The 25,682-nt window shown below is 47.2% G+C and overlaps 1 protein-coding gene across 6 annotated transcripts in view; it reads left to right on the top strand.

Moving 5' to 3' along the window:
- The window catches only part of LOC105467913 (myosin heavy chain 11), a 152,802-nt gene that overhangs the window by 8,203 nt on the left and 118,917 nt on the right, over positions 1–25,682 (top strand). For all 6 annotated transcript variants that reach the window (XM_071084164.1, XM_071084165.1, XM_071084163.1 and 3 more), the window contains exon 2: positions 10,485–10,846. In XM_071084164.1, the coding sequence (XP_070940265.1) occupies positions 10,502–10,846 (345 nt within the window). In that variant the 5' untranslated portion in view covers positions 10,485–10,501. The remainder of the gene's footprint in view (positions 1–10,484; positions 10,847–25,682) is intronic.

Below are 25,682 nucleotides of genomic sequence, written 5' to 3'. Positions count from 1 at the left end.
GAGGCCAGGGGTGCTGCAGAATGTCCTGCAATGCACAGAAGAGCCCCCTCACAACACAGAATGACCCAGCCCGAGAGTCAACAGTGCAGAGGTTGTGGCCAGGTGCGGTGGCTCACACCTGTAATCCCAGCACTTTGGGAGGCCGAGGTGGGAGGATCGATTGCTTGAGGCCAGGAGTTCAAGACCAGCCTGGCCAACATAGTGAAACCCCATCTCTACTAAAAATACAAAAATTAGCCAGGTGTGGTGGTGCATGCCTGTAGTCCCAGTTACTTGGGAGGCTGAGGCACGAGAATCACTTGAACCCAGGAGGTGGAGGTTGAAGTGAGCTGAGATTACATCGCTGCACTCCAGCCTGGGTGACAGAGCAAGACTCTGTCAAAAAAAAACAAAAAACAAAAAACAAAAACAGAGTTAGCAACTATTATTACTAGTACTAGTATTATTAATTTGTCAGGCTCACTGAATTTTCTCAAGGGCAAATCTGTGGCCAAATGTTGTTTTGGGGACCCAAGGCTCATAGCAGCAAAACAGCTTTCAGGTTTCCAGATCTGCCAGAGACTTAAATGTCCTGATGTGTGTTTTGTGTCTTAATGAGGGAAAGGGAATATGTAGCACCTTCCAAATGGATTTGACCTTGACTGCCCCACTGTTGGAAGAGCTTCTCAACCTCCCCGGCTCCACCCCAGCCCAGATATTTCAGGGAATTAGGGTTCCAAGGAGCAAGCTATGGAAAACAGCATTCTAGCGTGAGTCCAAGCTTCTCATCCCCCATCTTGCTGTCTTTTGACCAAAGCAGATTTTGCACGTCGTAACTGTCAGAGACATCAAAGCCAGAAGGAAGCCAGCCTGCTCCAAGCCCTCCTTTTTTGGACAGAGACTGAATCTTTGCACTTGATCTTTTTTGTGTTTTTAAGTCTGAGGTTAGACAGGGTCCCGGGCAATGGAGATGTACGTGTCTTTTTATTTTTCTGTTGTATTTTTTGCTATTTTTTCTGACTTTTAAGGCAACTCATCAACATGGCAATTAGAGCCCATTTAGGGTCGGGCACAGAAGCTCATGCCTGTAATCCCAGCATTTTGGGAGACCGAGGAGGGAAGATCACTTGAGGTCAGGAGTTTAAGACCAGCCTGGGCAACATGGTGAAACCCCGTCTCTACAAAGAATACAGAAAAATAGCTGGGCATGGTAGCAGGTGCCTGTAGTCCCAACTATTTGGGAGGCTGAGGTGGGAGGATTACTTGAGCCTGCGAGATGGAAGTTGCAGTGAGCTGAGGTCATGCCACTGCACTCCAGGCTGGGAGACAGAGCAAGACCATGTCTCAAAAAAAAAAAAAAATAGTCCACTTTACTTGTTATGGTGCTTAGAACAAATGAAACATTCTCCTATCCCTCTTGGGATGTAATTGGCTACCATCTGCACAAACTCTTAATTACTGCACAATAATATCAATATACTTAATGCTACTGAACTGCATTTAAGTGGCTGAGGTGGTGAATGTTAGCTGTATTTTACCACAAAGATAAGAGGGAAGGAAAATGAAGTGTACTTTACAACCAAAAAAGTCCACACACCATGGGTGTGCAGCTTGATGAGTTTTTGAGAGGATATATGTATATATTTTTAGATGGGGGTCTCTGTCACCCAGGCTATAGTGCAGTGGCATAATCATGGCTCACTGCATCCTTGACGTCCTGTGCTTAAGCGTTCCTCCCACCTTAGCCTCCTGAGTAGCTGGGACTGCAGGTGCACACTATCACACCCAGCTAATTTTTGTATTTTTGCTAGAGACAAGGTTTCACCATGTTGACCAGGCTGGTCTCAACCTGCTGGGCTCAAGTTATCCTCCTACCTCTGTCTTCCACTCAGGTAATTACTTAGAGATGGGTCTTGCTGTGTGTGGCCAGGCTGGTCTTGAACTCCTGGGCTCGTGATCCTCCCACCTTGGCTTCTCAAAGTGCTGGGATTGCAGGCGTGAGCCATGTCACCTGGCCCAGCAGTTCAATGAATTTTCGGGAAGTGAACACTCATAGGGCTGGCATTCAGATGAAGATCTAGAGCATCAACCCTCTCCAGTCCCCATCACGTTCTGTCCTTGCAATCACTGCACCCCCAAGGCTCATTCATTCCTTATCTGAGCTCTGTCACTGTGGATGTAGCCTGCCTGGTTTTGGACTTCAGTTCAACAGTCAGCCTGTGCTTTTTGTGACCACCTTCTTTTGCTCAAGCGTGTGTTGTGAGACGTCCTTTTTTGTGGTGTGGAGCTGTAGTTTACTTCACCTGATTCGAGTCCTATTTTGGGTGTTTGTAATGTGTCAGGCACTGCGCCAGGTGTCTTAAAGGATGGATTCCTTTATGGGCATCTGACAAGGCCACCCACCTTATGTGAAAGCAGAACCACACAGACTCCAGAATGAGATGCAGGTTCAGGTCCCGGCTCTGACATTTCTGGTTTTTTTTTTTTTTGAAATGGAGTCTGACTCTGTCACCAAGGCTGGAGTGCAGTTGTATGATCTTGGCTCACTGCAACCTCCACCTCCCAGGTTCAAGTGATTCTCCTGACTCAGCCTCCCCAGTAGCTGGGGCTACAGGCACACACTCCTGGATAATTTTTAATTTTTGTATTTTTAGTAGAGACAAGGTTTCACCATGTTGGCCAAGCTGGTCTCAGACTCCTGAACTCAAGTGATCCACTCACCTCGGCCTCCCAAAGTTCTGGGATTACAGGTGTGAGTCATCACACCTGGCCTACTTGTGGTGAATCTTATTTCATCTTTATATCCTCCCATTTCTCTTATGCATCCTCCAGTTTCTTTCTCTCTCTCTCTCTCTCTCTCTCTCTCACACACACACACACACACACACACACAATCTGCTGCAACATCTTAAGAAACAAGACATTATCAAGGAATTATTGAATACTTTGTCGCGTTTTCTATTATGCTGCCTGTTTAAACTAACCTTGGTTACACTATTAAAGGAACACGTATCGTATTGAGCTACTTCTGTGACTATGGCTGTCCAGAAATAAACATAATTAAAACATCCAACAGTAGTAAATGCTCTTGGTTAGGAATGAGAGAAGTGGCTTAGAGTCATAGGAAGTGGAAAAGGGTGTAGAAACAGAAGGTACATGGTGTAGACCAGGGGTGTCCTATCTTTTGGCTTCCCTGGGCTGCACTGGAAAATGAATTGTCTTGGACCACACATAAAATAACGCTAACAGTAATGATAGCCGATGAGCTAAAAAAAAAAAAAAAAAAATCGCAAAAAAAATCTCATGCTGTTTTAAGAAAGTTTATGAATTTGTATCGGGCTGCATTCAAAGCCATCCTGGGCCGCGTGCAGCCTGTGGGCTGCAGGTTAGACAGGCTTGGTGTAGAGAGTTTCATCTAAACCTCATGGCAGCTCTGTAGGGCACTCATTAGGCCCCCAGTATTAACAGATGGTAAGTTTCAGTCTCAGAAATCTATGTGAGTCGCCCAGAAGCGTGCATTCTGCAGTGGCAGAGTCATGTTTGAATTCGCATCTGATTGCAAAATCTGGGTGTCTTTTCACGACTACAGGTTATCTTACCTCTCAAGATGAGGCAACCAATCCAATTTTGCCAGCACCAATGAAATTGCAATTTATTTAAAGGCTCAGAAAGATCTTTTAGGCTAATGAAAATGCTCTATATTTATGAAATGTTTTCATTCTCTGTGGCTTTTTCTTTTTTTTCTTTTCCTTTTTTTTTTTTAATTTTTTTAATTTTATTTATTTATTTATTTATTTTTTTGAGACGGAGTCTTGCTCTGTAGCCCAGGCTGGAGTGCAGTGGCCGGATCTCTGCTCACTGCAAGCTCCGCCTCCCGGGTTCACGCCATTCTCCGGCCTCAGCCTCCCGAGTAGCTGGGACTACAGGCGCCCGCCACCTCGCCCTGCTAGTTTTCTGTATTTCTTAGTAGAGACGGGGTTTCACCGTGTTAGCCAGGATGGTCTCGATCTCCTGACCTCGTGATCCGCCCGTCTCGGCCTCCCAAAGTGCTGGGATTACAGGCTTGAGCCACCACGCCCGGCCTTTATTTATTTATTTTTTTTTGAGACAGAGTCTCACCCTGTCACCCACGCTGGAGTGCAGTGATGTAATCATAGCTCACTACAGCCTCAAACTGCTGGGCTCAAGCAACCTTCATGCCTCAGCCTCCTAGTAGCTGGGACTACAGGCACGCATCATCACGCCTGGCTGATTTTTTTTAAGGGATGGGATCTTGCTATAATGCCCAGTCGGGTCTTAAACTCCTGGGCTTAAGCAATCCTCCTGCTTTGGCCTCCCAAAATATGAGATTATACATGTGAGCCACTGCCAGCTTCTTTTCTTTCAATTATTTTTTAATCTATAGGTTCCTCTCCTTTTTGTTTGTATTTATTTGTTAAAGAAACAGAGTCCTGGCCAAGAATGGTGGCTCACACCTGTAATCTCAGCACTTTGAGAGGCTGAGGTGGGCAGATCACCCAAGGTCACGAGTTTGAGACCAGCCTGGACTATATGGTGAAACCCTGTCTCTACTAAAAATACAAAAATTAGCAAGGCATGGTGGTGTGCGCCTGTAATCCCAGCTGCTCGGGAGGCTGAGGCAGGAGAGTTGCTTGAACCTAGGAGGTAGAGATTGCAGTGAGCCAAGATCCCGCCATTACACTCTAGCTGGGTGACAGAGCGCAGTCTCTCACCTTTGGGATTTTATTGCATTGTTTAACATGCTCTCCTGTGCCTTGCATTTTCCATAGACAGGCGTTAGATCCAGAGGCTTCATCACCTGCATCCCCCATCTCCATCCCCTTTTCTTTTTAGCAAGAATATGTCATTAGTGGTAATGGTACTTCCTGTGATGTCCCATCTGCAGGCATGTAATGTTTATAATGTCTAGTCAGTTTTCTCTTTTTGTGATGTTAGGGTTAATTAGTAGATTTAGGTGATGTCAGGCGGACCCATCCCTTATAAAATTCCACAGCAGCTCTTCATCTGATATAGTCAGTCTTATGGTGGGGACCCTAGAGCAGCATCATCATTATCACCTGGAAGCTGGTTAGAAATGCATACTCTTGGGCCTCATCCCAGTCCTACTGACTCAGAAGCTAATGCACCAGGAAATGTGAGCCCCATTGGCCTAACAGTTTTAGCAATTACAGGTAGCCTTTGCCAAGAGCCTGCCTGCCTGCCTGCCTGTCTGTCTTCCTGTCTTCCTTCCGGTCTCCCTCCCTCCCTCCCTCCCTCCCTCCCTCCCTCCCTTCCTTCCTTCCTTCCTTCCTTCCTCCCTCCCTCCCTCCCTCCCTCCCTTTCTTCTTCCCTCCCTACCCCTCTCTCTCTCTCTTTCTTTCTTTCTTTGCAAAGTCTTGCTCTGTTGTCCAGGATGGAGTACAGAGGAATGATCTCAGCTCATTGCAACCTCCACCTTTGGAGTTCAAGTAATTCTCCTGCCTCAGCTTCCTGAGTAGCTGGAATTACAGGCGCATACCCCTATGCCCGGCTAATTTTTGTATTTTTAGTAGAGACAGAGTTTTGCCATGTTGCCCAGGCTGGCCTCAAACTCTTGACCTCAGGTGGTCTGCCCGTCTGGGCCTCTCAAAGTGCTAGGATTACAGGTGTGAGCCACCGCGCCCAGCTTGAGACCTACTATCTTATTAGAGTTTTACAAACAGTTACATCCTAGTTTTATTGTTCTCCATGTATTCGCTGGAATTCTTCCATGTAGAAGGGAGTCTTTTTTAAGATAGGGTAAGTGGAGTCAGGGGCAGGACACTGTTGGTCTTACTATGAGCTAAGCCAAATGCAACAATGATGTTAAAATGCAGGAAGGCTTTTTTGTTAAACCTAGGACAAAGCATGTTGTCTACCAGATCTGTATTTCTCTTTCTGGATATCTGAAGTGATTATTCAGATTTAGATAGGATTTCCTCATTTCTCTGCCTTTTTTCTTCTTTTCTTACAATTTTTTTTTTTTTTTAAGTCTTCTTTGTTGCCTGGGCCAGAGTGCAGTGGCGCGATCTCAGCTCACTACAACCTCCGCCTCTTGGATTCAAGTGATTCTCATGCCTCAGCCTCCCCAGTAGCTGGGACTGTAGGTGCCTGCCACCATGCCCAGCTAATATTTTTGTGTTTTTAGTAGAGCAGGTTTCACCATGTTGGCCAGGCTGGTCTCAAACTCTGGACCTCGAGCAGTCCTCCTACCTCAGCCCCCACAAAGTGCTAGGATTACAGGTGTCAGCTACCACTCCTGGCCACCACTTTTTTTCATCAGCTACTATATCAGGTCTCCCAGCAGAAAATCTCCTCTGAGCAAATCAGCTTCCAGGTTTGTTTTTTTGTTTTTTTTTGTTTTTTTGAGACCGAGTTTTGCTATTACTGCCCAGACTGGAGTGCAATGGCATAATCTTGGCTCACTGCAACCTCTGCCTCCTGGGTTCAAGTGATTATCCTGCCTCAGCCTCCCGAGTAGCTGGGATTACAGGCATGTGCCACCACAACTGGCTACTTTCTGTGTTTTTAGTAGAGATGGGGTTTCACCATGTTGGCCAGGCTGGTCTCGAACTCCTGAACTCAGGTGATCCACCTGCCTCAGCCTCCCAAAGTGCTGGGATTGTAGGCATGAGCCACCGCACCCAGCTGCAGGTTTTTTCAATTAGTTTTTTAATTATTATTGTCAGCCCTGAAATAAAGAAAATAGGGATTGGAATATCTTCCACTCCCATTCTGTCTTGCAAAATCTCCATCACCCAAAAGGTTGGGTTTCAAGAGTTGGCTGCTCAGCTCTAGGGATCCAGTAGTGGGACATGGGTCTTTATTCTGTCTCTGTGGAATGTGGGGCCCAAGCGTGGGGATTATCAGTGAATTGAAAGGAGCTGTGAATTCCCTCCTGAAGGAGGGATGTCAACCGCACATCGATCCTGGTGGCCGTACGTCCTCACTTAGCCAGCAACTCAGTTCTTTGAAGCCCAGCAGCAAGAGGTGAAAGGGGCTGTGAACCAGCGTTTCCAGGACAGCCCCTGCAGCTGTGGTCAGAGAGTCAGGAACAGGGGGCTGGACAGGCCTGTTGAGCGAGTTGTCTCTGTCCCTCTTCTCATAAACACATCTGCATAACAGGACAGATAACGTGAATCTATCATCAATGGGCTTCCCATGTAGAAAGGACATCTAACAATCTAATCTTCCATCGAGAGAGATTTCTCCTTTTCAATCTAGTTACCCTAAGGAACAATTCGTATAGAAAAGGCAGAATCAAGATTTTCACATTTCCACCCCACTTTCTGTACCCATTTAAAAAATAATGCATTTGGGGCTGGGTGTAGTGGCTCATGCCCACAATCCTAGCACTTTGAGAGGCCGAGGCTGGTGGATCACTTGAGGTCAGGAGTTTGAGACCAGCCTGGCCACCTTGGTGAGGCCCTGTCTCTACTAAAAATGCAAAAATTAGCCGGGTGTGGTGGTGCGTGCCTGTAATCCCAGTTACTCAGGAGGCTGAGGCAGGAGAATCACTTGAACCTGAGAGGCAGAGGTTGCAGTGAGCCAAGATTGCACCACTGCACTCTAGTGTAGACAACAGAGCAAGACTCCATCTCATACAATAACAACAACAAAAACCATTTTGAACATATAGATTTAAATATATTTGTCTTTCAACCCTTTTTGGGGTATTGGGGTGATGGACATACAATTATTTTTCTTATTGATATTCAAACTGTCTCATATTTGACCAGCTAGAACCCTAGTATAATATTTTGGTATGCAATTTTCTAGACTTTTAGAAATGTACACACGAGCATATAAAATGAAGACAAATATTTTATGACAAATATTTTAATCAGCTTTATTGAGGCATAATCTATATAAAGTAAAACTCACCAACTTAAATTCACGTTTTTTTAAGTGTATAGCTTGAGTGAGTTTTTTCAACTTAAAAGATTTATTTCTTAATCGACAAATGATCATACATGTTCATGGGGTCTATAATGGTTTTTTTAATTGGTTGGTTGGTTGGTTGGTTTTGAGACAGGTTCTCACTCTGTCGCCCAGGCTGGAGTGCAGTGACTTGATTACGGTTCACTGCAGCCTTGACCTCCTGGGCTTGAGCCATCTTCCCGCCTTAGCCTCCTGAGTAGCTGGAACCATAGGCATGTGGCACCATGCCCGGCTAATTTTTAATCTTTTGTACAGACACAGAGTCTTCTTAAGTTGCCCAGGTTGGTCTTGAACTCCTGGCCTCAAGGGATCCTCCTGTCTCAGCTTCCCAAAGTGCTGGGATTACAGGTATGAGCCACTGAGTCCAGCTCTTAGTAACATTTTGATATTAATACATATAATGTGTGGGGAGATAAGATCAGGGTAATTAGCACATCCATCATCTCAAGCAGTTACCATTTCTTTTATTTACTTTGCTACTTCCTATGTGATGACATTTCTCTTTGTGTTGGGAACATTCAATGTCCTTCTAGCTCTTTGAAACTATGTAATATTTTATCGTTCACTTTAGTCATCCTATAGGGATACAGAACATTCTTAATGAGTTTTGACAAATGTATACAGTCTTGTAAGCACCACCATAACCACGGCAGATGCTTTTACCACCCTGAAAGGTGGGGCCTCTCACCTCTTTTGTACTTCTTTTGTGCCTCTTACCAATCAGTTCCTTTCCTCTTTTTTTTGTTTGTTTGAGACGGAGTCTCACTCTGTCACCCAGGCTGGAGTGCAGTGGTGCAGTCTCGGCTTGCTGCAGCCTCTGCCTCCCGGGTTCAAGCGATTCTCCTGCCTCAGCTTTTCGAGTAACTGGGATTACAGGTGTGCACCACCACGCCCAGCTAAGTTCTGTATTTTTAGTAGAGATGGGGTTTTACCACATTGGCCAGACTGGTTTCAAACTCCTGACCTCAAGTGATTCCCCTGCCTTGGCCTCCCGAAGTGCTGCAAGTACAGGTGTGAGCCACCGTGCATGGCCTCCACTGGCAACTCTTGATTGCCTGTCACCATAGGTAGGCGTTTTCTATTTTGCTATAAGTTTTTTTTTTTTTTTTTTTTAGACTGAGTCTCATTCTGTCGCCCAGGCTGGAGTGCAGTGGGGTGATCTCAGCTCACTGCAGCCTCCACCTCCTGGGTTCAAGCAATCCTTTCGCCTCAGCCTCCTGAGTAGCTGGGACTACAGGTGTGTGCCACCACATCCCCATTAATGTTTGTATTTTTAGTAAAGACAGGGGTCTCACCATGTTGCCCAGGCTGGCCTTGAACTCCTGACCTCAGGTGATCCACCCAATTCGGCCTCCCAAGGTGCTGAGATTACAGGTGTGAGCCACGGCACCCGGCTGCCATTACTTTCAATCACAATAACCACACTTACTTTTGCACCAGCCTAATAGCTTTTCATATTGAAGGAATAATACAGCATGTGGCCTTTCTGATTTTTTTCACTAAGCATATGATGCTTTTGAGACTCATTTATTTTATTGCATCATTTCTTTCCTTTTACTGAGTCGTATTCCAATTATATACATTGGGTTGCTTGTTTGTTTGTTTGTTTGTTTTTAAGACATAGTCTCACTCTGTCACCTAGGCTGGAGTGCAGTGGCTTGATCTTGGTTCACTGCAATCTTGACTTCCCAGGCTCAGGTGATTCTCCCACCTCAGCCTCCAAAGTAGCTGGGACTACAGTGTGCACTACCATGTCTGGCTAATTTTTTGTATTTTTTGTAGAGACAGGGTTTTGTCATGTTGCCTAGGCTGGTCTCCAACTCCTGGGCTCAAGCGATCTGGGTAATTCTATGTTTTATCACTTGAGGACTCTTATTTTGCAGTGAACAGTTAGACTTGACCATCTTCCCATATCAGCATGTGTAGACATACTTCCTGCTTCTTTTTTTTTCTTTTTTTTTTTTGAGATGGAATCTTGCTCTGTCCCCCACGCTGGAGTGTAGTGACACTATCTTGGCTCGCTGCAACCTCTGCCTCCCGGGTTTGAGCAATTCTGCCTCAGTTTCCAAGTGGCTGGGATTACAGGTGCATGCCACCACACCTGGCTAATTTTTGTATTTTCATTAGAGATGGGGTTTCACCATGTTGGCCAGGCTGGTCTTGAACTCCTGGCCTCAAGTGATTCACCTGCCTCAGCCTCCCACAGTATTGGGATTACAGGTGTGAGCCACCTTGCCCAGCCCTACTTCCTGCCTCTTAACCACTGGGTAGTATTTCACGGTATGGAAATAGCATGGCTTATCCAGCTCTATGTTGATGGACGTTTGTGTTGTTTGACTTTTGGTATTCTAGGCGATGACACACATCCCTTTTTGAAGGGCCTTTGGGTGGTCTCTGTTCTCTGACCACATACACAACACTTCAGGTCTTTGTACTTGGCGGGATGTCTCTGCAGAGCGAGTTCCTAGGCGGGGTAAGGTGAGTGGTTCATCTGTCTTCAGGGCTTAGTTGTGGTCTGATTCTGACCCTGTTACCTTATTCCACAGGGGACCAACAAGGCACCATGGCACAAAAGGGCCAACTCAGTGACGATGAGAAGTTCCTCTTTGTGGACAAAAACTTCATCAACAGCCCGGTGGCCCAGGCTGACTGGGCCGCCAAGAGACTCGTCTGGGTCCCCTCGGAGAAGCAGGGCTTCGAGGCAGCCAGCATCAAGGAGGAGAAGGGGGATGAGGTGGTTGTGGAGCTGGTGGAGAACGGCAAGAAGGTCACGGTTGGGAAAGATGACATCCAGAAGATGAACCCACCCAAGTTCTCCAAGGTGGAGGACATGGCGGAGCTGACATGCCTCAACGAAGCCTCCGTGCTACACAACCTGAGGGAGCGGTACTTCTCAGGGCTAATATATGTGAGTATTGCTGGCAGTCAGGTACCTACTCCTGGCCTCATAAGGAAAGTAGGCATTAGAAATGTGTTGGGAGGGCCGAGTGCAGTGGCTCATGCCTGTAATCCCAGCACTTTGGGAGGCCGAGGTGGGCAGATCACCAGAGGTCAGAAGTTCGAAACCACGCTGGCCAACATGGTGAAACCGTGTCTCTACTAAAAATACAAAAAGTAGCCAAGTGTGGTGGTGTGTACCTGTAATCCCAGCTACTGGGGAGGCTGGGGCAGAAGAATTGCTTGAACCCAGGAGGTGGAGGTTGCAGTGAGATTGTTTTATTGCACTCCAGCCTGGGTGACAGAATAAGACTCTGTCTCAAGGGAAAAAAAAAAAAAAAAGAAAGAAATGTGTTGGGAGGCTGACGGTTTGATCAAGGGAGATTGCAAGATGAGGTGGCATCATTCCAACGTAGCTTCACAGCTCAGCCCTTGAACAGGTTATTTCCCCCGTTGAAGCCTCGGTTTTCCTATCAGTAAAATGGGAATAATCACCCTCATTACAGACAGGAGGTGTGACAATCCCATGTTATCACATATGCCAAGTGCCAAGACATATGACAAACTCTCAATAGATTTCCTGCGCATCGCTCTGTCCTTCCTTCCTCTTGAAAGTAAAGAGCTCATAACCGCTTTGGAAGGGCTGGTTTATCTTGGCAGCCAGGTGGGTAAGAGACACGAGGACGTGGCTAGGTTGTAGGGAGGCCTTCCTTGTTACAGAGGGGAATGTTCAGATTGATCCTAGGACTCTTTTAGGTAGACTTGCAGATCAGAGTGGACTAGAGATGGCACAATATGGTAGCCACTGGCCACTTGTGGCTGACTAAATTTAGATTTAAATTAATTAAAAGAAACGACCAGATATGGTGGCTCATGCCTGTAATCCCAGCACTCTGGGAGGCCAAGGCGGGTAGATCACTTGAGGCCAGGAGTTCGAGACCAGCCTGGCCAACTTGATGAAACCCCATCTCTACTAAAAATACCAAAATTAGCCGGGCTTGGTCATGCACACCTGTAATCCCAGCTACTTGGGAGGCTGTGGCAGAAGAATTGCTTGAACCCAGGAGGCAGAGGTTGTAGTGAGCCAAGATTGTGCCATTGCACTCCAGCCTGGGCAATAAGAGCGAAACTCCATCTCAAAAAAAGAAAAATTTAAAAATTTATTGGCTGGATACATGGGTTCGCACCTGTAATCCCAGCACTTTGGGAGGCCAAGATGGGTGGGTCACCTGAGGTCAGGAGTTCTAGACCAGCCTGGCCAACATAGTAAAACCCCGTCTCTCCTAAAAATACAAAAATTAGCCGGGCATGGTGGTATGCACCTATCATCCTGGCTTCTTGGGAGGCTGAGGCAGGAGAATCGCTTGAACCCTGGAGACGGAGGTTGCAGTGAGCCAAGATCGCATTATTGTACTCCAGCCTGGGCAACAAGAGCAAAACTTCATCTCTAAATAAGTACATAAATAAAAGAAAATAAAAAATAACAAATTTATTTCTTTCGTTGTGTTGGCCCTGGGTCAAGTAGTCAATAGCCACCTGTGGCTAGTGGCGGGCGTACTGCGTAGCATAAGTGCAGAATGTTCCCATTATCATAGAAAGTTCTGTTGGACTGCCTGGACTAGATGATTGGGGCTTGGAGTGTGACGTTGTGGGGCATGGGTCCATTGTGGGATTGGATCAGCTCTCTAGCACAAGAAGGATATTGATATCCCCATGATGCCAGACCAGTGCACAGAGGTTACCTAACCCAGCCTATGTCAATCTCTTCTCTCTGAAAGGGCTTTGCTCACCCTTGAGCAGGTTACCTCATGCCTCTGAAGCTTTATTTCCTTTTCGGTAAAATGGATGCAAGAATAGAACCAGCCTCTTGGGAGCCGGGCGTAGTGGCTCATGCCTGTAATCCCAGCACTTTGGGAAGCTGAGGCAAGTGGATCACTTGAGCCCAGGAGTTTGAGACCAGCCTGGGCAACATAGCAAGACCCCATCTCTGCAAAAAAAAAAAAAAAAAAAAAGAAAAAAAATTAGCCAGGCGCAGTGGTGTGTACCCATAATCCCAGCTACTCAGGGAGACTGAGGCAGGAGGATCACTTGAGCCCAGGAGTTCAAGGCTGCAGTGAGCTGTGATTGTGCCACTACATTCTGGCCTGAGTGACAGAGCCAGACCTTGTCTGTTTTTTTTTTTTTTTTTTTTTTTTTAATAGTACTAGCCTCATGGAGTGGGTTACTCTAAAGACAAAACACTTAACACACTTCCTGCTGCATGTTAAGTGTAGGCACTGAAAATGTTAAGTGTTATTAGATAGGTTTTTGCTATGGTCATGATCACTTTTGATTTTACTAGTCAGATGTTCTTCTCCCATCACTTGGCGTCCTTCTGTCCCTTTGGTCCTGGTCTGTACCTTTTGCCAAGTGAAAATTACAAAAAGCCCCTTGTCATCTCTAAAAGTGTCCTGCACATTTTTTTCCTAATTAGGAAACTAAGACACGTTCACTATGGAACACTTGGAGAATTCAGAAAGCATAGTGAACACAGAACGGAAAAATTAGTCCTTAACCAGAGACGCTGTGCATTGTCTCTTTGTGAGCCTGATATATGTTTACATATTTAAAAGCCTATTGGGCACACAGTTTAGTGACTTGCTCTTTTTTCCGTTTGGAAATGCTCAGTGCTGACTTGTGTAATGTATCTCAGGCAGCCCCAAAGGTACCCCTTTTAAGGGGTAGTGTAGAATCTGTCATGGGGATAGGCCATTTTTCCACTGTTCTTATAGGCATTTCAGAAGGGGTTACGGTGGCTTTTTAAAGACTCAAATGGTAAGAGTGAGCAACTGAGCAACTCATGACTTTTTTTTTTTTTTTTTTTTGAGATGGGGGCTTACTCCATCATCCAGGCTGGAGTGCAGTGGTTCCATCATAACTCACTACAGCTTCCAAGTCCTGGGTTCAAGTGATCCTCTCACCTCAGCCTCCTGAGTAGCTGTGGACCATAGGCGTGCACCACCACACCTGGCTAATTAAAAAAAAAAAAAAACCAAAAAACAACTTTTGTAGAGACTGGGATCTCACTAGATCTTCCAGGCCGGTCTGAAACTCCTGGCCTCAAGCCATCTCCTGCCTTGACTTTTCACGGTGCTGGGATTACAGGTGTGAGCCACTGTGCCCAGCCATAACTATTGAATATGTTCTCCAACTCAAGTGCTGTACCTTGACACGTTTTATTTTATTTAACACAACATCCACTGAGTTGAAAATGTTTGCCCCTTTTAGAGGAGGAAGCCGAGGTGCAGTTCTGTGAGTGTATCTTTGCCTTCTTAAGTAGGGTACGTCTCTTGTCTGTGGCACTGTTTGTATGGAAATATTATTGATCTGGGGATGTTGGTATGTTAGACATTTTCTCTTCCTTCCCTCCCTTCCTTCTCCTTCTTTGTCTTTCTTTTTCTTGCTTTCTTGCTTTCTTTCTTGATGGAACTTCACTCTTGCTCCTCCAGCTGGAATGCAGTGGAGCGATCTTGGTTCACTGCTGCCTCAGCCTCCCGAGTAGCTGGGATTGTGGGGATGTGCCACCATGCCTGGCTAATTTTTGTATTTTTAGTAGAGACGGGTTTCATCATGTTGGCCAGGCTGGTCTCCAACTCCTGACCTCAGTTGATCCACTTGTCTCAGCCTCCCAAAGTGCTGGGATCGCAGGCCTGAGCCACCGTGACCAGTCAGTATATTGGATGTTTCTAAAGAGGCCCGTCTGTAGGGAGCTGGAGGGAAAATTGGACTCTTTGGGGCCCAGGTCTTCCATCTAAGACATATCATCTCCATCTAGGGAGTTTCAGGACAGACCTATGTATTCATCTCACCTGCTGTCCTCAAATAGAAATCAGAAAAAAACATAATAAGGGGCATATGAAGGTCCTGAGACTCAAAATATCTTCTGACAGCAGATTAAAAATAAATGAATCAAAGCTTCACATTCCTGCTGTGCTTCTCTAGACAGATTAGATTAAAATCCTTTCAGCCTTGTGATGATGGCCCCACTCTTCTCTTGTTCCTTTCTGGTCAATTTAATTGCTTAATAGAAACCGTTGTCCATGACAGAGAAGATAAAGAAGGAAAGGGGTCGGGGTGGGGGAGCACAGTAAGTTACTCTCCCAGCTCATAATAGCAACATGCATGACTCTTGTGAATAGGCAGGTGGTGAAGTGATGCCAGGTCCGTGGTCTGGCATGCATGACTTTGCCCTCTGTGATGAAGATGAACTTTTCTTCTCCATTCTGCAAGGCTCGTCTCAAACGATGGGCCTTTGAGAAGGTTCTGGCAGACCTCTTGCCCTCTTGGATCTAGAAGAGTCTATATAGAAGCCAGAGGAGCTTGTCTCCTTATCTTAGAGATGCAGGTTCTGGGCTCAGCAATGTCCAACCTACCTAAACTGCGGAAGAGCATTTGTGGCATACCTGGAGGGGAGCACAGCTTTGACGCCTGGTCCTAAGGGCCCCTTGGTCTTCTGAACGCTGTCTTTTGGCTGAGTTCTATCTGCCTCGAATTCTCTTTCTTTTTCTTCCTTTCTTTCTCTTTCTTTCTTTCTGTCTGTCTGTCTTTCTGTCTCTTTTTTTTTTCTTTCTTTTTCCTTTTTCTTTCTTTTGAGATGGGGTCTTACTCTGTTGCTTAGGCTGGAGTACAGTGGCATGATCTCAGCTCACTGCAACCTCTGCCTCCTGGGACTCAAGAGATCCTCCTACCTCAGTCTTCTGAGTAGCTGGGTCTACAGGCACGTAGCACCAAGCCCTGCTAATTTTTTTGTGTTTCTGGTAGAGGTGGGGTCCCACTGTATTGCCCAAACTGATCTTGAACTTCTGAACTCAAGCGATCCGCCTGCTTCGGCCTCCCAAAGTGTTAGGATTACAGGCATGAGATTGCTCCACTGCACTCCAGCCTGGATGACAGAGTGAGACTCAAACAAACAAAAAAAAGGTGAGGATGCTGAGGCTTAGATGTGCTCAGTCCCATAACTGGAAAGTGGGCAGAGCTGGGATTCAGACAAGGTCTGTGTGAGTCCAGGGGCAGGGTGACTACCCATGCAAAGGGCTTCTGGGGTGATAGGCTTAGAGCAGGAGGTGATGGTCGTGGGCTGGAGCCGGTGGGGACAGTGCCAGAGGCCTCGTTAGCTTTGAGGTAGACAAGCTTTAAGTGCACAGCAAGAAGGAATTGAACCTTTTATCATGATTCCTTGAGCACCTACTAGGTGCTAGGCTAATGATTACAACCTGCTAACACAGAGGTGTGATTTTGTTTTTTAAATTGAGTTAATACATCAAAAAACGAAAGAAATCTGTTTCTGGTACTGCTTGAAAAAGCAGAGGACCTGACACTCCAGAACGCAGGGTGTGAGGTAGCACTCTCTGTGAGATGGGCTTTGTGCTCTCTGCTTTTCCGCAGACCCCACCGCTCCCTGTCGTCTCCCAGGTCCCGGTAGCCATTGACCATGGCACCTCTTTTGTTCACTCCCACACACCCTGCTTCACTCATGCCTTACCTGCTTTGTCTCTGTAGACAGTGGGACCCTCCACCCTCCACCAGACCTCTGGGGTTGGGAAAATCATGATCCAGAGCCAAGGTGGATGGGCCCCCCTGCTCCTTGGAACTCCAAGCCCACATCCCCGATCCATGAACCCCAAAGGACATTTTTCTAGTTCTGGTTCTGCTTCTGGAATGCCCAGGCGGTCAGGAGAGGCCCTCCTTCCAAACTTTAGCAGGTGACCATTTTTCCGCCTTAAAGACCTGGCCCAGCAACCTTAGCCTACTCCAGAAGCAGTGTCTACCCAGGGACACAAGGAGCAAGCAGACTGAGCAGAGGCCTCCTGGGTGCCAGCCACTGCACTGGTCCCTGGAGGATAGAAAGACACTATAACTGCAAGCTGACCTTTGTTAAGCCCCAGGAATTAGCCCTTCTGAGTTTTTTTTTTTAGATGGAGTCTCACTCTGTCACCCAGGTTGGAGTGCAGTGGTGCGATCTTGGCTCACTGCAACCTTCATCTCCTGGGTTCAAGCGATTCTCCTGCCTCAGACTCCCGGTAGCTGCGATTACAGGTACCCCCCACCATGCCCAGCTAATTTTTGCATTTTTAGTAGAGAAGGGGTTTCACCATGTTGGTCAAGTTGGTCTTGAACTCCTGACCTCAGATGATCCTCCCGCCTCCGCCTCCCAACGCGCTGGGATTTTAGGCGTGAGCCACTGCACCCGGCCTTCTGATCTTTCAAGTCATTATTGCTTCAAAGAACCTCCTCCAGTAATACAAGGATAATCTATGCAAAGACCACAGGAGAATATTTAAAAATAAGTATGGATTGCAAAAAGCAGCCTTCTTCCCTGGAGGCAAACATGATTCACAGGTTCATGTATGTACTCACACACACACACACACACACACACACACACACACACACACACACAAAACAAACAAAAGAAAAAGTCACTCCTTGTATGCTTTGCAGTTTGATTTTTTCCACTTAACCTACCTTACAGTTTTTTCTGTCTGTTCGTAACTATCAAGTCAGACTTTTTGACTAGGTAAGACATGCAAATATGAAATAAAATAGTGTATAAGGGAATATAGAACTTCCCCCTTCATTCCTATTCCTCGCCCTTCCAGTTCCCCTTCTTAGAGACACCATGGTTGCTGGTTACATATGTAGCCCTCCAGTGATATTATTTATTTGTTTATATTATTTTTCGAGATGGAGTCTCACTCTGTCACCCAGACTGGAGTGCAGTGGCATGATCTTGGCTCACTGCAACAGCCCCCTCCCAGGTTCAAGCAATTCTCCTCCCTCAGCCTCCCAAGTAACTGGGACTACAAGTGTGTGCTACCTCGCCCAGCTAATTTTTGTATTTTTAGTAGAGATGGGTTTTGACATGTTGGCCAGGCTGGTCTTGATCTCCTGACCTCAGATGATCCACCCGCCTTGGCCTCCCGAAGTGCTGGGATTACAGGCTTAAACCACTGTGCCCAGCCTATTACTTTTTTTCTGATGAAGTCTCACTCTGTCACCCGGGCTGGAGTGCAATGGTGTGATCTCGGCTCCTGCAACCTATGCTTTCTGGATTCAAACAATCCTCCTGCCCCAGCCTCCCGAGTAGCTGGGATTACAGGTGTGTGCCACCACACCCAGCTGATTTTTGTATTTTTTGTAAAGATGGGTTTTGCCATGTTAGCCAGGCTGGTCTTGAACGCCTGACCTCAAGTGATTCACTCGCCTCAGCCTCCCAAAGTGCTGCAATTACAGGTGTGAGCTGCTCCATCCAGCCTCCAGTGATGTTTTACACACATGCAGCCACACAGCCCCTCGTGCACCCCTCCAAAATGGCAGCATAGGCCATGGCTGTTGTGCATCTCAATCTTTGGCCATTCATTCATGGTAGTAGAGAGACGGCCACTGCACAGTCTTCCGCTATAGGGATGGACCATAATGATTAAGCCTGTCTGCTATTGGCAGGTATTTATGTTGTTTCTAGTCTTTTTACTCTTAAAAGCAAGGCTGCAGCACAAGAACATGCTTGGTGGACTGTGTCTGTCTCTAGGTTGGGTATTTAGAAAGCTGTGATATTGCACTGAAGCGTCATAAAGAAGGTGTGATTATCCATCACTTTATTGAGGAAGCTCAGGGGTAGGTCTGTATGCACAAGTCAGGTAAGTGATAAGGCAAAGCCAACACTCTGCCCAGGCCTGTGTGTCTTTTTTTTTTGAGACCGAGTCTCGCTCTATTGCCCAGGCTGGAGTGCGGTGGCACAATCTCAGCTCACTGCAACCTCTGCCACCTGAGTTCAAGCAATTCTCCTGCCTCAGTCTCCCCAGTAGCTGGGACTATAGGTGCTCACCACTGCACCTTGTTAATTTTTGTATTTTTAATAGAGATGAGGTTTCACTGTGTTGGCTAGGCTGGTCTCGGACTCCTGACCTCAGGTGATCCACTCACCTTGACCTCCCAAAGTGCCAGGATTACAGGTGTGAGCCACTGTGCCCGGCCAGCCCTGTATGTTTGAAAGCCAGTGTTACTTCCCTCCCTTCCCTCCCTGTTCCTCATTTCTCCTTGAGGCCCTGGGAGCACCCCCTGCTCAGGGCTCTGTGACTGACCATATAAAGTGTCAGGGAGAAACTGGAGCTGCTTCCTAATACGGTCACAAGAGGGAAATCCTGGGCCTGCAGCTGGGACCTGCTGGTGGCACAGGGCCCATGAGATGCCGGCTGGGACACAGGAGGCTGGGATGTTGAAACCTCTGAACTTAACCAGCTGGAGAGGGGCTAATGGGGCCAGAGAGGCAAAAACACAGCCAACTATGGGTGGGCTGGGTCGAGGTGAAGGAGAAGTGGCTGAACAATGTGGGAGGAAGAGCCAGATGCTGAAGCCCCAAGTCCCTGCGTGAGATATGCGGCTGCCTGCCCCAGTCTTCTCTTCACTCCATTGTCATACCCTGGCTGGCTTGGAAAACTTTTGCAGAACTCAGCAGAGGTTCAGATCTACCTGGAAGTATGGATTAAGTGCTTGCTCTGCGCATGGCACTGGGAGAGATGTCCCAAACAAAGAGGGTGAAAGTCATATTCCTGTTTCAGAAGTTAGTGATGGAGTTGAAAAGACAGTGTGGTCCTTCCTTCTTTTTAAAATTCATTTTATTCTTTTTTTTTTTCTTTGAGAGAGTCTCACTCTGTCACCCAGGCTGGAGTGTGGTGGCATGATCTCGGCTCACATAACCTCTGCCTCCTTGGTTCAGGTGACTCTCCTGCCTCAGCCTCCTGAGTAGCTGGGATTACAGGCATGTGCCACCATACCCAGCTAATTTTTGTATTTTTAGTAAAGACGGCGTTTTGCCATGTTAGCCAGGCTGGTCTCAAACTCCTGACGTCAAGTGATCTGACCTCCTCCACTTCTCAAAGTGCTGGCATTAAAGGTGTGAGCCACCATGCCCAGCCTCTTCCTTCTTAAAAATTCGTTTCCCTCCCTCCCTTCCTCCTTCCCTCCCTTCCTCCTTCCCTCCCTCCCTCTGTTGCCCAGGCTGGAGTGCAGCACCATGATCTCGGCTCACTGTAACCTCCACCTCCTGGGTTCAAGTGATTCTCCTACCTCATCCTCCCGACTAGCTGGGATTACAGGGCCCCGCTATCACGCCTGGCTAATTTTTGTATTTTTAGTAGAGACAGGGTTTTGCCATGTTGGCCAGGCTGGTCTCGAACTCCTGACCTCAAGTGATCTGACCTCCTCGGCCTCCCGAAGTACTCGGATTACAGCTGACTGAGTTTCTACCCCATGCCTGGCACTGTGCAGGGTGCAGGAGATACAGTAATGTGTGTGTCACAGTCCAGGAGGTGACATTTAGGCAGAGCTCTAAAAGAGGAGAGGGAAACAGCTGTGGGAAGATGAGGGGAAAAGCGTTCCAGGTGGAGGGAACAGCATATTGAAGGCTCTAAGGTGGCAAGACTTTCTCTCTCATGAAATGAAGGGAGCATAGTAAGAGTCACTAAATAACATTGATTGAGCACCTACTACATACCAGCCGCCATGCTAAATGCTTTTCAAGCATTATCTCACAGCACACCTATGAAGGGCTTGTTAGTATGCCTCCCTGTTTTGTAGATGAGGATAAGCAAGACTCAGAGAGGTTAAGGGACTTGCCCAGGGTCACACAGCTAAGAAATAGCAGAGTGAAGGTTCAAATTTAAGTACCCCATACCCAGTTCTGAGCCCTCAACCACTGCCCTTTACTGCCTCCAAATCAAGGACTTGAGTGAGGACCGGTTGGGCTGTAAATGATACCTACATTCAAAAGGGGCGTGGCAGTGGGCGTGGCCCCAGAGGAGCTGGAGATGGAGTCGAGACCTGAAGGAGGGTGGGGCTTGGTTGACCTTTGTCCAGATGACCACGGACTGAGCACTTGCTCTTTGGGAGGCTTGTCCTGGGGACTGGGGACACCAATGAATAGGAGAGAGCCACTGGCCTGGCTCAGTGCGGTCCACTGAGTACCTACTGCTGCAGTGCAAGGCCCCCAGGTCACAGAGGTGAAGTCAGGCTGTCCCTGCTCTCAGGAAGCTGTATCATTAATTTATTCCCCTGGTATGCATTTAGCAAGCATTTAGTTAGCACCTATTCTATACTGAGGCCTGTGCTGGGACTGAAGAGGAGAAAGGGGCCAGGGAGGGTTCTCCGGCCTCAAGGTACTTGCAACTGGTGTTTGCAGGATGGGCGGGAGGCTCCTGGGTGATGGAATGGAGAAGAGGGGTGTCCAGGCAAGCGGTCCTCCACTCCCAGCCCCACCAGGCTGGATGTGGCTCCTGGGCCCCGCTTACCTCTCATCCTTGCTCTGCTTCTCCATTTGGGTCCAGTGGAGCTGCTTGTACCAAGCTGCTTATAGTTCACCCCCACGGACCCCATGTCCGGTTTTTCTGCCCACGTCCCTGCTTTGTCTTGTCCTGAGCTGGTTAACACCTCGTTGTCCTTTGAGACTCAGCGCAGGGAATACCTGCCCACCTGGAGGTTTCCCTCACCACCCCCAGTGTGGGTTAGGGCCTTCCCTTCCTTGTTCCTATCGTTCTCTGTTCTTAGGACGTGTTTTCACGTACTTGTCTCCCACTCTGATCTAAGTTCTTTAAGGACAGGGGGTATCATTGATTTCTTTGTATCCAGCCTCTGACACAGACGTGGTATATAGTAGGTGCTCAGTAAATGGTTGATGGCTATTTAGACAGGCATATGTTGCCTCATTCATGCTCCTTTTAGGGGATGGTGAGAATCTCTGTCTCCATCAATCCTGTTTCTTTTTTTCTTTTTTTCTTTTTTTTGAGACGGAGTCTCCCTCCGTCACCCAGGCTGGAGTGCAATGGCACCACCTCGGCTCATTACAACCTCCACCTCCCAGGTTCAAGTGATTCTCCTGCCTCAGCCTGCCGAGTAGCTGGGACTACAAGCATGCGCCACCATGCCCTGCTAATTTTTTGTATTTTTGGTAGAGATGGGGTCTCGCTGTGTTGCCTAGGTTGGTCTTGAATTCCTGAGTGCGAGCAGTCTGCCTTCCTTGGCCTCCCAAAGTGTTGGGATTATAGGTGTGAACCACTGCACCCAGCAATCCTGTAACTTTGAAGAATATCATTCCCCTGCAGCACCCCCAGACACTACATACCATTGTCCCTTAGCAGACTGAGCCCTGGAAGGACCTTCCCACTCTCTCTCTTTCTTTCTTTCTTTCTTTCTCTCTTTCTTTCTTTTCTCTTTCTCTCTCTCTCTCTTATTCTTTCTTCCTGCCCTCTATCCCTCCATCCTTTCCTTCCTTTTCTTCTTTCCCTTCCTTCCTTTCCTTCCTTTCTTTCCTCCCTCCCTCCATCCCTACCTCCTTCCCTCCCTTCCTTCCTTCCTTTCCTTTCCTTCCTTCCTTCCTTTCCTTCCCTCCCTTCCCTTCCTTCCTTCCTTCCTTCCTTCCTTCCTTCCTTCCTTCCTTCCTTCCTTCCTTCCTTCCTTCCTTCCTTCCTTCCTTTTGAGAAGAAAGGAATGGTCTAACCATGTCACCCAGGCTGAAGCACGTGGCACAATCATGGCTTACTGCAACCTCAACTTGCCAGGCTTCAGCAAACCTCCCATTTCAGCCTGCCAAGTGGCTGGGACTACAGGCAAGTGCTACCATGCCCAGCTAATTTTTTAATTTCTTATAGAGATGGGGTCTCACTGTGTTGCCCAGGCTGGTCTTTCTGGTTCAAGCAATCTTCCTGCCTTGACCTCCCAAAGTGCTGGGATTACAGGTGTGAGCCACCGCACCCGGCCAGACTTTCCAACTCTCTAATTGGCTCCAGCCCTTGACTAAAAGCCCCTTGAGGGCAGGGACCCTGTGTTTTTTTTTTTGTTTTTTTTTTTTTATGTTCTAATGTAGTCCCAGCACCTTTTGCATGGCATCTGGGACATACAGAATGAATGAATGAACGAATGAACAAACGAACGAACGAATGATCAATAGTTTCTTTTTCTGTCGGATGAGCCTAGGCTGGATAGCATAATGGACCATGCTTATACTTGGGGGTGGGCCAGGCTGGGCTTGGTGCTGCCAGGATCTTCTTTGGTGACTTTGGTCAAGTCACTTAAGTCTCTGTTGCTTGGTTCACCCTAGTTGTAACTGAGAGATGGATCTCTGGTCCTCCCTAAGTCGCTTACAAGGAAGAGGATATGCTTTATGGCCGTCAGAGTCTGGGGCAGTACTGATGTTTATCGTTTGGGGAAAGCAGTTCCTGTGAGATGGGTTGGAGCCTGTCTCCTGAACCGTGACCTCAACCATGGGAAAATCTAGTATCCAGTGAGGAAAAATCATGACGATACTGTCTCACCACGTACAGCATGGCATGACTCCTCCTTCCCTGATCTGATTATTTTCAGATGCTCCTATTCGCCCGGCAGGACAGGACTGCTATTTTTTAAATGGTAAAGTGCGTATAACATAAAATTTACCGTTTTAAACGTTTTAAAGAAATCAGTGCCATTAAGTGCATTCATAATGTTGTACAGCTATCAATTTCAAGACAGGGTCTTGCTGTGTCACCCAGGGGCTAGAGTGCAACAGTACAATCATAGCTCACTATAACCTTGAGCTCCTGGGATCAAGCAATCCTCCTGACTCAGCCTCCCAGGTAGCTGGAACTACAGGTGCTCACCACCATGGCCAGCTACATATATATATATATATATATATATATATATATATATATATATATATATATATATTTTTTTTTTTTTTTTTTTTTGTAGAGATGGGGTCTGGCTGTTGTTGCCCGGGCTGGTCTCAAACTCTTAGCCTGAAGCAATCCTCCCACCTTGGCCTCCCAAAGTGCTGGGATTACAGGCATGAGCCACTACACTTGGCTCCAGATCATTTTTGTAGCCCCCAAAGGAAACCCCGTGCCCATGAGCAGTTACTCCTCACTTCCCCCCTCTCTCCAGCCCCTGGGAACCATGAGTCTATTTTCTGTCTCCATGGCTTTGCCTACTCTAGACGCTTCATATAAATGAGATGATATAGTACATGACCTTGCGTGCCTGGCTTCTTTCACTAGGCGTATTTTCAAGCTTCATCCACATCGGAGAGCTCGTGTCAGTGCTTTGATCCTTTTTAGGCACGGCTGTGTTTGTCTGTGTTTTACAGATGGGGAAGGTGTTAATGGTCAGGAGCAGGCACTCTGGGGTAAACAGGAGTTCTAGTTCTCAACTTCCCTCCAGCTGTGTAATCTGGTGACAACCTCACCATGCCTCACTTTGCCCTCCTGTCAAATGGGCAGTGGGGAAATCACTGTTACTGAGTAGTTGTGAAGATTCCATAAAGTGGCTGGGCGCGGTGGCTCACGCCTGTAATCCCAGCACTTTGGGAAGCCAAGGTGGGCGGATCAAGAGGTCAGGAGATCGAGACCATCCCAGCTCACACAGTAAAACCCCGTCTCTACTAAAAATACAAAAAAATTAGCCAGGCGTGGTGGCGGGCACCTGTAGTCCCAGCTGCTCGGCAGGCTGAGGCAGGAGAACCACGTGAACCCAGGAGGCAGAGGTTGCAGTGAGCGGAGATTGTGCCACTGCACTCCAGCCTGGGCGACAGAGTGTGACTCTGTCTCAAAAAAAAAAAAAGAAACAAAAACCAAGAAAAACCTCCATAAAGAGATGCCTCTGCCATCTTCTAGAGACTGAGTCACTGGGGACTGAGTTTCTTCTTAGATATGGACATTGGGAGGTCCCAGAAAGAGATCAGAGGGTGGTGGGAGAAGAGAGAGGTTGGAGGATTATTACCTTTTCCTCCCTCCCTCCTGGAACATGGTTTTTGCAGGTGTGTTTCTGAATGGCTGCAGCTCCCTCTGGACAGCCCCTTTTTAGGGCTGTGTGACTTTCTATGTCTCCAGTGTTCAGTTAATGACATTCCCTCTCTGGCTGGGTGCAGTGGCTCCCACCTGTAATCCCAGCACTTTGGGAGGCTGAGACGGGCGCATCGCCTGAGCTCAGGAGTTCGAGACCAGTCTGGGCAATATGGTGAAACCCTGTCTCTACAAAAAATAAAATAAAATTACCTGGGCATGGTTGTGCACACCTGTGATACCACCTACTTGGGAGTCTGAGGCGAGAGGGTCATTTAAGCCTAGAAACTCAAGGTTGTAGTGAGCCACGATCACCCCACTATACTGCAGCCTGGGCGACAGAGCAAGATGCTGTCTCAAAAAAAAAAAAAAAAAGAAAAAAAGTAGTAAACAACATTCTCTTGTGTTCTTGCTCTTCAGACTTAACTGCTCCCATCACTGGTTGGGTTCTTTAATTCTGCACACATATCTGTAAACAGTCTCTTTATTAAATGTTCTTGAGTTAATATCTGAATTGTGCTGTTCACATTCTATGCCACCTGTTAAATGATGAGCATTTCATATGATTGAGCATTTAATCGACCAAAAAAAGATCCTGTGTAGTGCTTAGTTTGGTGCCTGACACATAGTAAATGTTCAATGAATGGTGGCTGTCATTTAAGCCGGTGAGGTCCAGGGAGGTAAAGTGACAGTTCAGGGGAGTGGAACTGAGATTCGAACCCAGAGCTCTTCAAAACTCCACAGTTTGGGCAGGTGCAATGGCTCACACCTATAATCCCAGCACTTTGGGAGGCTGAAATGGGAGAATTGCTTGAGCCCCAGAATTCGAGACCAGACTGGGCAACATGGTGAAACCCACGTCTCTACAAAAAATACAAACATCAGCCAGGCCTGGTGGTGCCTGCCTGTAGTCCTGGCTACTCGGGAGGCTGAGGTGGGAGGATCACCTGAGTCCAG

This window comes from Macaca nemestrina, chromosome 18 (genome assembly GCF_043159975.1).
Source record: "Macaca nemestrina isolate mMacNem1 chromosome 18, mMacNem.hap1, whole genome shotgun sequence".
Taxonomy (NCBI): domain Eukaryota; kingdom Metazoa; phylum Chordata; class Mammalia; order Primates; family Cercopithecidae; genus Macaca; species Macaca nemestrina.
Note: the sequence above shows the minus strand (reverse complement) of the source record. Positions and strands in the feature narration are given on the sequence as shown.